Source organism: Schistocerca gregaria, chromosome 4, assembly GCF_023897955.1.
Source record: "Schistocerca gregaria isolate iqSchGreg1 chromosome 4, iqSchGreg1.2, whole genome shotgun sequence".
NCBI classification, from domain to species: domain Eukaryota; kingdom Metazoa; phylum Arthropoda; class Insecta; order Orthoptera; family Acrididae; genus Schistocerca; species Schistocerca gregaria.
Window position 1 is genome coordinate 757,323,348 of NC_064923.1, and position 12,690 is coordinate 757,336,037.

The 12,690-nt window shown below is 46.2% G+C and overlaps 1 protein-coding gene across 1 annotated transcript in view; it reads left to right on the forward strand.

The window, feature by feature from the left end:
* The window catches only part of LOC126267904 (muscle M-line assembly protein unc-89-like), a gene marked incomplete at its 3' end in the record, with an annotated part of 447,423 nt that overhangs the window by 386,467 nt on the left and 48,266 nt on the right, over positions 1 to 12,690 (forward strand). Inside the window, exon 13 of the mRNA XM_049973214.1 lies at positions 9,502 to 9,783. Coding sequence (XP_049829171.1) covers positions 9,502 to 9,783 — 282 coding nt within the window. The remainder of the gene's footprint in view (positions 1 to 9,501; positions 9,784 to 12,690) is intronic.

The window sequence follows — 12,690 nt, forward strand, 5'->3', positions numbered from 1 at the left end:
GTGACCCGTAGACAGACGAATTTTGCAACAGAGGTTAGCGACGAATTTGGAGTGACAGCCGTAGAGGTCGTACCGTGTGGCTTGAGCAACAACTCCTGGCTGAACCCCAAATGTTCGGAGCGCCACAGCCAAGACATCATGCACCGTAAATCTCTGTGACTTTCCTCGCTTAATGACCTGAGGTGTCACACTCCACTTCTAAGCGACGCAACTCTGGTGTGATTGCCAGCGAAATCTTTTGGGTTAGGTTTCATAACCACGCATCAGAACAGTTAATTCCATAAGACCATGGATGATTCGTTTCTTCATTACGGACGAAGCTGCACAAATGTCCCTTCATTGATCAACTTGCCACATACAAGGCACTAACTACGAACGGATCAATCGGAAGTTAACAGAAGCGATGGACATTAGGAGAGAGTAAACGAACTTACAGTTCAACCTCTAATCACTATCAGAGATACATCAGAGACCGGAGCTTTAGTTAGACAAGGGCAGTTGAGGAAATCGGCTATGAAGACGTCAATTTGTTATTCAGGTGATTTAGGAACATCATGAAAACTTTAATTGGGATAACTGAGTAGAAACCGGAAAGCACTGCTTTCGGTAATAATCTAATATTTAAAGTAACGTACCGTTTTCCTTGATAGCTGATCGACGATTCTTTGTTCTAAGTACAGGGAAGCCTAATTATTAGACACGCCAAAATAGCCTACTTAGAAAATAGTACGATTATTCACACACTTTGGCAGTGCTTACAAAAGAAAAATCCGCACCATGAAGGAATTACCTGAATGGGACGGAAATCAGCAGATATGATGCACATATACAAACAGATGATTATAATTTAAGAAAAATTGGATAATTTATTCAAGAGAAGGAGCTTCACAAACAGAACAAGTCAGTAGCTCGTTGGGCCACCTCTGGCCATTATGCAAGCAGTTATTCGGCTTGGCTGTGCCTGACGTGTTGTCAGATATACTCCTGAGGGATATCGTACCAAATTCTGCAGAAATGCCGCGTTAGATCGTCAAATTCCCGAGTGACTGGAGCTCTCTACCCATAATGCTCCAAAAGTTCTCAATTGCTTAGAGACCCGGCGAGCTAGGTGAGCAACGCAGGGTTTGGCAAGCTCTGAGACAAGAGGTAGAAACTCTCACCGTATGTGGGCGGCCATTATCTCACTGAAATGTAAGCCCCGGAGGGCTGCCATCAAGGGCAGCAAAACGGGACCTAGAATGTCGACGACGTCCCGATGTGGTGTTCGGACGCCACGGATGACAACTAAAGCAGCCCTGATGTGAAAAGAAGTGCCGCCTCAGACCTTCACTCTTGGCTATCGAGCCTTACGGAAGGCGACAGTTAGGTTGCCATTCCACTACTGTGAGACCTCTCCAGACAAGTCTTCACCTGTCAGCGGGGCTCAGTTCGAAGCAGGACTCATCACTGAAGACAATTCCACTCCAGCCAATCACATGCCTAGCGACCCCAGTTGAAAACGTTTGGAACGTTATGGGCACGGCCCTCCAATTATCTCGGGATTTCGACGCGCTATTTGGACAGAGTTCGACACGATATCCATTGGGAGGACCTTTAATAATTTTTTCCCCAGTACTTGTACATCACATCTGCCGATTTCCATCCCTTTCAGATAATTTCTTCGTAGTGCGTCTTTTTTATATCTTAGAGTGGACTTTGTTACGTACATACTCAAGCTTGTTTTATGTCGCACGTGTATTCTACCTCCTATTCCTCTTCGGTCATACGATTCAACTTCTCGTCGACAGCAGGGCGAATCGAGCAAACTTTTAGACTGACAAAAAGGACAAATTCACCTAACAAAATGTTAGTGAGCCCCTTTGAAAGAGCACAGTCATTCTAGAGCGCTGTAGAAGGTATAGAAATGGTTTCAAGCGGTCTCATGATACTCCACCGCAGGCGCAAATTATGGCAGTGTAGTGGTGTCAACCTGCCAGTCGATAGTATGTAGTCAGCGCAATAAGATAGACCGGGCGTGAAAACGCGACAGAATGACAGAAAGCCGGCCGCGGTGGTCTAGCTTTTCAGGCGCTCAGTCCGGAACCGCGGGACTCCTACGGTCGCAGGTTCGAATCCTGCCTCGGGCGTGGATGTGTGTGATGTCCTTAGGTTAGTTAGGTTTAAGTAGTTCTAAGTTCTAGGCGACTGATGACCACATATGTTGAGTCCCATAGTGCTCAGAGCCATTTGAACCATTTTTTGAATGACAGAAAGGAGCTATCGTGTGTCAACGTGCCTGTGACCACACATGAATAACATGAAATGTACTCACATTCGCGATTATGGATGAGAATAGCTCTATAATGGAATGACTACACTGAAAATTTGTGTCGAACCTGGATTTTCCGCTTATCACGAGCGGTCGCTATAAGTTAGGCTATCCGGGCACGAGTCACAGCCACACCTAAACTTCCATATGTCGTCAACCGTGTGCCTACAACCTGCATTCGGACATTCACTACGTCTATTACCGCAAGGGGGGAATATGAATGGTGGGCTCCATGTGGTTCCAAATTCGTGCACCGACCGTAAACCATAAAATTACCAAATATGCAGCAACCAGTCTCAAAAATCATGTTTCATTTGTTCACTTTTGCAAATCAATTTCAACTGATTAACAGCCATAATCGGTGCTTTCAACCAATATGTGCCCTGAGTAGTAATACTGTCTTCAAGAAAACAGCTGTTGATCAGCTGAAATCGGTCTGCAAAAGTGAATAAATAAAACATGATTTTGCGACTGGTTGCTGCATATTTGGTAATTTTGAGGGGAGATATTTTTAATTGAAAGTTGCTTGACGGTGTCGGCGAATAAATGCGATATTACAGCGCCTGTGTTATTCAGAAGTACGATGCAAAGTTCCTTCGGACACGCATGCATGTCCGAAAAAACTTTACATAGTACTTCTGAACAACACAGGCACTGCAATACCTCATAGTATAGATCTCAATTTACTGCCCAATTTCCTGGTTTATTAACGCGGTGTTTCCGACGTATCTACGATGGTTGCACTTTAATAGTGGCAACTATTTATTTACAGCTAGTACAAAATAGATACGAATTTCAAAGTTTTACTGGCCTTCAGAGTAGTCACCAGCATTGTGTATACCCGTTGACAGCGATGTGGAAGTCTCAGGATACTCTTAGCAGTGCCATTTGTGTTGACAGTTCGAGCAGCGCGGTCTATTGGCCGTCGAATTTGTAGCTGTTCTGAAGCGAATGCCATTAAGTGTTTCCTTCAGTTTACAAATCGAGTTGAATTCACGAGGGCTTATGTCAGGGGAGTGCAGTAGGTGATATAGCACATAGCAGCCCCATCAGCCAAGCAAATCAGTAACATCTTGCACTGTATGTGCTTGAGAATTGTCCTGCAAAATGACGGTCAGCTCCTGTAGAAACTATCATCACGTCTGTCTCTAACCTGGCCGTAGGTTGTGTTCCAAAAATGAAGAGTATAGAGACAGAAGTGGTGACACATTCTGCAGGACCTGACCGTCATTTTATAGGACAGTGTGTGGATGTTAGCTCTCATTAGTATGGAAAGAAAGATGTAGAAAAAGTTTGTGAAGAAAACAAAAGTGCTACATCAACCATTTTCTTTCGTATTCGTAACGGCACACATCGAATTGTCCGCTACTGATTACCAGCGTTCTGTGACAAGTTTTTGTACACTTGGAAGGTCAGTAATATGGCTGAAAAATGAACATTTCATACTTAGTAACTGATTCATTCTTCCATGCTATAAAATTAATGTGTAAACAGCTATTAAATAACGGGTTATACAATAAGGAAGAGACGCGTATATAAGAAACAGGTATAAACACCCAGGAGAAATGTAGGTATGCTTTGACTGTCGTCACTATGTGCTGTTTTGTACGCAAAAGTTATTGTCTCAGTTCATCGAGTTGGCTATAAGACTACAAAGTGACAGAATTGAATCAAAGTCACCACATTAATTACAACTATAGGAAATAGATTTCGAACTCTTATGAAGAGTATCAACGAAATACACTCCTGGAAATGGAAAAAAGAACACATTGACACCGGTGTGTCAGACCCACCATACTTGCTCCGGACACTGCGAGAGGGCTGTACAAGCAATGATCACACGCACGGCACAGCGGACACACCAGGAACCGCGGTGTTGGCCGTCGAATGGCGCTAGCTGCGCAGCATTTGTGCACCGCCGCCGTCAGTGTCAGCCAGTTTGCCGTGGCATACGGAGCTCCATCGCAGTCTTTAACACTGGTAGCATGCCGCGACAGCATGGACGTGAACCGTATGTGCAGTTGACGGACTTTGAGCGAGGGCGTATAGTGGGCATGCGGGAGGCCGGGTGGACGTACCGCCGAATTGCTCAACACGTGGGGCGTGAGGTCTCCACAGTACATCGATGTTGTCGCCAGTGGTCGGCGGAAGGTGCACGTGCCCGTCGACCTGGGACCGGACCGCAGCGACGCACGGATGCACGCCAAGACCGTAGGATCCTACGCAGTGCCGTAGGGGACCGCACCGCCACTTCCCAGCAAATTAAGGACACTGTTGCTCCTGGAGTGTCGGCGAGGATCATTCGCAACCGTCTCCATGAAGCTGGGCTACGGTCCCGCACACCGTTAGGCCGTCTTCCGCTCACGCCCCAACATCGTGCAGCCCGCCTCCAGTGGTGTCGCGACAGGCGTGAATGGAGGGACGAATGGAGACGTATCGTCTTCAGCGATGAGAGTCGCTTCTGCCTTGGTGCCAATGATGGTCGTATGCGTGTTTGGCGACGTGCAGGTGAGCGCCACAATCAGGACTGCATACGAGCGAGGCACACAGGGCCAACACCCGGCATCATGGTGTGGGGAGCGATCTCCTACACTGGCCGTACACCTCTGGTGATCGTCGAGGGGACACTGAATAGTGCACGGTACATCCAAACCGTCATCGAACCCATCGTTCTACCATTCCTAGACCGGCAAGGGAACTTGCTGTTCCAACAGGACAATGCACGTCCGCATGTATCCCGTGCCACCCAACATGCTCTAGAAGGTTTAAGTCAACTACCCTGGCCAGCAAGATCTCCGGATCTGTCCCCCATTGAGCATGTTTGGGACTGGATGAAGCGTCGTCTCACGCGGTCTGCACGTCCAGCACGAACGCTGGTGCAACTGAGGCGCCAGGTGGAAATGGCATGGCAAGCCGTTCCACAGGACTACATCCAGCATCTCTACGATCGTCTCCATGGGAGAATAGCAGCCTGCATTGCTGCGAAAGGTGGATATACACTGTACTAGTGCCGACATTGTGCATGCTCTGTTGCCTGTGTCTATGTTCCTGTGGTTGTGTCAGTGTGATCATGTGATGTATCTGACCTCAGGAATGTGTCAATAAAGTTTCCCCTTCCTGGGACAATGAATTCACGGTGTTCTTATTTCAATTCCCAGGAGTGTATACACAAGTGCACTGATGATCACTTGGTCACAAAGTCCTAAAAAAATAGTTAACTTGTCCCAGGCTGTAAGTCCAACCGAGGGGCACTGTCTGAAAGGACAACGTCCACGAAACAAAAACTTTTAGACCGCTGTAGGGCTCTCGGTGACACTCGTATACAACTCGTGCACAACCCACTGACAAGTCGAAGACAACTCGCTGTCGTAGGGCTGTCCGTGCCCCTAGATACCTGACGGGTGGATGGATACTGTGACGAGCTAGTATACGACACTGGCGTTGTAAAGTTGTGAGGCTACTATGTTGTGGTTACGCTGCTTACGTTTGTCGAGCAGGCAACCCTGCAAACATGACTGTACTGCGGGAGGTCCCATTGCCCCTTGCACAGAGCGAGGTGAAGAAGAAAACTTCGCGCGCTGTTAGGGAGTGGAATGGTAGAGAGATAGTATGATTGTGGTTCGATGAACCCTCTGCCAAGCACTTAAATGTGAATTGCAGAGTAGTCATGTAGATGTAGATGTCATAAATGTCACAAGTCGAGAGGGTGTGTGTGTGTGTGTGTCTGTGTGTGTGTGTGTGTGTGTGTGTGTGTGTGTGTGTGTGTGTACATCCGTGCTTCAGAAGTGATGGTCAATAATTCACACATGGAAAGTGCAGCCCAAAAGTAACTAAAACGCTCCGATAAACATGGGTCCACAAATCAACCGTTCTCGAGATACAACACATTTTCTGTTGCGTTTCATCATTGTCTAGGAATGCGTGGCATCTCTAAACGTTAAAGCAGGTGTTCGAAATGTTGTCCTTGCGTCTGAATGAAACATTGAACTCGTCTCTGAAATGAATCCTCTCAGACACTCTTGGAGAATTCTGTAAATGCTGGAAAGCTGCTTCAATGCGCCAGCGTAATTCCTCAAGAGAGTTGACCTTGGTTGCGTAGACCAGGCTTTTGACATGACTCCGATCACAGAAACCCATGGGATTTAAATCTGGAGACCTTGGAGGCCATGGCACAGGCCCTCCTCTAACCATACACTGTTAACCATACGTCCGAGCTAAAAGCCGGCGCACTCGTATATGAGAACGAGCTGGAGCACCGTCATGCATGAACCCCATGTTCAGGCGTTGGTTCCGTGGGACATCGTCATGTACATCTGGGAGTACAGTCCACAGAAACCGCATGTACTGCTGCCCTGTTAGTATCTGTGGTGGGAAGCGTGGTCCATCTATGTGGTCTCCGAGCAGTCCTGCCTAGGCGTTATACGAATAACGTTGCTGATGTCGTGATACGTGTGTTGTATTAGAACTGATATAGGCCTAAATGTGACAGTAATGGTAGTTAAAAATACCATCTCGTAAATCCAGCGTCATCCATGAACAGAATACTGCTTGCAAACAGGGGATTCAGCTAACATTGTTGTTGCAACCATTGGCAGAAATTCTCCCTAGGAGGGAAGTCTGCATTGTTGAGGACTTTCACTCGCTGGAGGTGACACGGATAGAGTACTTGCCACACACTGCTATGACTCAGGACGCAGTCTTGGGTAGCAATCGTTATTGTTAAAGTACTCGGACTTTCGTGTGCAATGAGAAACACTCTGTCCTCAACATCAGGTGTTATGTATGTCGCCTTTCTCATAGATGGTGTGCGAAAATCCTGGTTTCGCTAAGGCACTGATATAACCGGCTAAATGTAAGCCTGTCGGGCTGAAAGTGGGGACGAAAAGCTTCTTCATACAATTGTGTAGCCTCAAGGGCACTGCCATTCGCTTTGTCTTATATGAAGTGCGTGTCAGCGTACTCTTCATTGGTGCAACCTCCTGTCCATGTTGCCTTCACGTTCGTAACTGATTGTGAGGCCCTGATTGTGAGGCACAGTGCACGGAGGGAGAAACGGAATTAGTTGCGCATACGTAAACAAACAGATAATTGATCCCAAACTTGAGATACCAACGTGAAGACCGCTGTATCCAGCGTAGTGTACAGTTGATTCCCAACTTGAATTAATGCTATGCTTATTGGAGCTTTTTAGCTACTTTTGGGCTATTCTGCACAGAATAACAATACTGTTCAAACAGTATCCGCGTAACGTTTAAATAGTTCAGTTTAATGGATTGTAAGAAACAACGAGCTAACAGTGAGTACTAATTTTCATTCGGATTATTTGAAATGAGAGATTGTTAGCTGATGACCTAAATGCACCATTCAAGACTTGAAATACAATAGCGAGAGAAAGTGTCTGTAGTGTCAGCTCTACAACACATGATGTACTTTAAGAAGTATAGTGGTGACGTAAGTTCTTGTCAGTTCTGTAAGACGTGATTTCGAATATGTGTGAATCAAAGTGATGGAGAGCTGGGGAATGTAAATGGGCATTCTCTGATGCGAAATGTAAATATCCGTATTACAATATAGACGTTGTAATTCATCTCTTTGTACGATCGTAGTATCGGTAGTCGTTGAGTTATTCCACCAATAAAACGCATTTCTTTGACAAATAGGAAATCAGTTTCGGTGATATAAAAGCATGGTAGTGATCTGAGAAGTAGATGTTGTATTCTGTTCCACAAGAGTTTGTAGTAATCGAAGAAGATGTAGTTTATAATACAACATCACCTTAGTAACATAGAACATATCACTTCTACATCACCAGCGAAAGAAAACTTAAAGAAAGACGCAATTTTCGGAGTACTAATGACGTTATTACTAAAGAAGACCAAATGAAAACTCGTATGGTGGCCATGACATACTTTAATAATTGAATAGCCTGTATTGTACATGAATTAATTAGGTAATTTTATTTCAGCAGTTGGTTTTCTGTACATTCATCAATACGAGAGGTCGTCATAAAGTTTTTTAAGTACGCCTCGACAGTATAAAGTTTCTAAAGTAATTGTTTCTGTGCGGTTATGTATGCGCGTCATGGTATGCCCTGAACTCCGCACGTCACAGTATACAGGCACGACGCTAGATGTGTCAAAAGTAAATGGCGCAGCCCATCTCCAAGTTACTAATAGGCTGCACTATTTTGTTTCGGGTGCTCTGTCGGGGTACATTCGGAACTGTGGGGTAGGAGGTGCAGTTTATACCGAGACTGCAAATATGTACGTGCAATCACAGAAAAAAATCGCCTTTCTTTTACGATTTCCGTCGTTCCTTAGTTGCTTCAAAATTCATGGTGTTAAATTCCGTCTTTGCAACTAAATGAAAGGCAGTTTTTTTTGCCACACGTGTTTCGCATCTTTTATTTGTGAAGCATCTTCAGTGGCCTGTAATACTTTTTTTCTGTGTACAGTAAATACGTTATATAGCAGCTACAAGTATTTTCGTTTGTTACGTCATCTCTACTTATTGCCTTGTGATTCAGGTTATAAACAACTTTTGCAATACATGTTGTGAGAGATTAAATTATTGTTTGGTGTTACTTACGAATTTCGATGTTGTTAATCAATGTGTGTCGTCGTTGCTCGGGCTGCGTACTCCAATTGGCCCATTTTCACCATTTTTTCGACCACATTTATTTCAACACTTCACTTCTACTTTTCACCGTGTATTGAGTGCGTACGTTTGCAGCGTGTAGTGTTGCCACATGTCACTGTGTGTTTATTCTTAGTCTTTTGTTTTTGCTGTGGCGTGTACTCTCAGACAGAATAAATATTGTACATCTGCAGGACGACACACATGTATTAACAACATCGAAAATCTTAACACCGAGCGATAATTTAACCTCAGGAAACTTGTGCATGTAGAGTTGTTTCTAACCCGAAAACAGTTGCATGTACTGTATAAGGCCACTGAAGATGCTTCACAAGTAAAAGAATGGCAAAAAACCTGCGTGTTATTTACTTGCAAAGATGCAACTGAACTCCACGAAGCAATATATATTTTATTTTTTTGGTGGTGACGGTTACAACCTTATGAACGTTCCTCCCATTTTATGCTGAAGCACGCATCATTTGCTGTCTGAGCCTGCGGAAGTCAGCTCCAGACTGCAGGACACGCCACGTCGGTATCTCTGTGTACTGTGTGCGCAGAGCGCGTGATGAAGGCGGAGGCGCCGGCTATGGCTGTGGCGGCGGCGGGGGCGGCGGGGGCGGCGGGGGCGCACCCGCTGGCTCGCAACACGTCGCTGTCGACCATCCAGGAGGAGCGCACCTCTCAGCTGTGCGACGTGCTCAGCGACCGGCCCGACCTCAGCTTCTCGTTCGACGGCCGCGAGGTGTCCGTCTCGCTGTACGAGACGCCAGACCTCACCGAGGAGCAGGCGCTCGCCGTCGTCGAGATGTACGCCGAGCAGCTGTCCGAGCACGTCTCCGGTGCGTACCGCCTCCACGTCCAGCTGTCTGTGCCTGCACAGGGGCAAACACACACAGCCAGCAGTCGGCTTCTGCCGTCATTTCATCCATAGTACGAGGCGTATTTTTTTTTTAAGTAAGTACCGTTTTGAAGAAACACCTGGGCGGTCAGCGTCTTCAAGACGATGACAAAGTCAAAACAGTGGTGATGCAGTGGTTAATAAGTCAGGTGGCAGACTTCTATCAGGAGGGTATTCAAAAACTGGTAGAACCTTACAACAAGTGCACCAATATGGACGGAAACTACACTCCTGGAAATTGAAATAAGAACACCGCGAATTCATTGTCCCAGGAAGGGGAAACTTTATTGACACATTCCTTGGGTCAGATACATCACATGATCAAACTGACAGCACCACAGGCACATAGACACAGGCAACAGAGCATGGACAATGTCGACACTAGTACAGTGTATATCCACCTTTCGCAGCAATGCAGGCTGCTGTTCTCCCATGGAGACGATCGTAGAGGTGCTGGATGTAGTCCTGTGGAACGGCTTGCCATGCTATTTCCACCTGGCGCCTCAGTTGCACCAGCGTTCGTGCTGGACGTCCAGACCGCGTGAGACGACGCTTCATCCAGTCACAAACATGCTCAATGGGGGACAGATCCGGAGATCTTGCTGGCCAGGGTAGTTGACTTACGCCTTCTAGAGCACGTTGGGTGGCACGGGATACATGCGGACGTGCATTGTCCTGTTGGAACAGCAAGTTCCCTTGCCGGTCTAGGAATGGTAGAACGATGGGTTCGATGACGGTTTGGATGTACCGTGCACTATTCAGTGTCCCCTCGACGATCACCAGAGGTGTACGGCCAGTGTAGGAGATCGCACCCCACACCATGATGCCGGGTGTTGGCCCTGTGTGCCTCGGTCGTATGCAGTCCTGATTGTGGCGCTCACCTGCACGGCGCCAAACACGCATACGACCATCATTGGCACCAAGGCAGAAGCGACTCTCATCGCTGAAGACGACACGTCTCCATTCGTCCCTCCATTCACGCCTGTCGCGACACCACTGGAGGCGGGCTGCACGATGTTGGGGCGTGAGCGGAAGACGGCCTAACAATGTGCGGGACCGTAGCCCAGCTTCATGGAGACGGTTGCGAATGGTCCTCGCCGATACCCCAGGAGCAACAGTGTCCCTAATTTGCTGGGAAGTGGCGGTGCGGTCCCCTACGGCACTGCGTAGGATCCTACGGTCTTGGCGTGCATCCGTGCGTCGCTGCGGTCCGGTCGCAGGTCGACGGGCACGTGCACCTTCCGCCGACCACTGGCGACAACATCGATGTACTGTGGAGACCTCACGCCCCACGTGTTGAGCAATTCGGCGGTACGTCCACCCGGCCTCCCGCATGCCCACTATACGCCCTCGCTGAAAGTCCGTCAACTGCACATACGGTTCACGTCCACGCTGTCGCGGCATGCTACCAGTGTTAAAGACTGCGATGGAGCTCCGTATGCCACGGCAAACTGGCTGACACTGACGGCGGCGGTGCACAAATGCTGCGCAGCTAGCGGCATTCGTCGGCCAACACGGCGGTTCCTGCTGTGTCCGCTGTGCCGTGCGTGTGATCATTGCTTGTACAGCCCTCTCGCAGTGTCCGGAGCAAGTATGGTGGGTCTGACACACCGGTGTCAACGTGTTCTTTTTTCCATTTCCAGGAGTGTATGTAGAAAAGTAGATTAAGGTACAGGCTTTCATGTAAAAATAAAATAAATGAGATATCTTAATTTCAAAACAGTACTTACTTAAAAAACACGCCTCGCATATTTTAGTTCTGCTAAGAATTCCAGAACGCAGTTTTGTACAAGTTATAATGTCCCTGTATTTGGGTGGCAAAGGTGATTGATTGCATATCTTACAACGAAGCCACACGCCGATCGAATTTTTGTAACCTTTTATATATATGTACCTCAAGTTCAGAATTCAGATACCAGTAACCCATTGCAGTTCGGTGGAACTCTCAAAAATACTCGAGAAAATCGACTTTAAAATTTTATAAGCAAAATTAAATCCTAAAGAAAGATCAAATTTTGAACGGCCAGCGTGGCTGTGTGTCGAGTGTTCGCCAGCCATGTGGGTGGACTAGTTATAGTTCTCAGCTGACGCTAAATTTTAAACAAAGCTCCAAGTTCAACGAGAATTTCTGTGGAACCTAAAATACATTAAGATGGCAAAAACCAGTGTGGTAGCGTTCAAGAGTGGTAATAGTTGTTTTGGGTCTCGTTTCATTCATTATATTTTCGTTTTTTTTTTTCACTCAGCGCAAACATCTACGTAATTTAAATTTAAAATTCATCAACTATATGTAATTAACACGTATTTCTCATTTTCACGAGAAATGCATGGCTTCTTATTTCTAATTACGTATCACAATCAGAAAAAGTAGTTTACATTCTAATTGCAATTTCTAAATCACCGACCTCTTATAAAAAGTTGTTAATAAACATATGAATAGAAACATTACAAATCAGTTTCATCTTGATGTATTTTATACTTCACTAAAACGCTCGTAGAACGCGCTCCTTTTATTTAAAAACCTGCCGCTGCTGGGATGCGAACACACGCCATACACGTGCAAACAAGCATTCTACCACAAAGTCTGTTGAAGAAAAGCGAATTCTACCTTACGCTGTTACAGACACTCGGAAAACTTAGAAATCGATTTTTTCGAGAATTTCTGAGAGTTTGTTTTAAGGCCGTCGAGTTCTAGATTCCATGTATTATAAATAAATAAAAAATACTAAAATCCAATTGCCATGGTGTCTCCCTGTTAGAAACAATGAACGAGGGAGCTGCCCTTCTCATGAAAATACCTGTAATAAAGGAAACTACTTTTATTGTTACATAGAAATTATTGTATAAC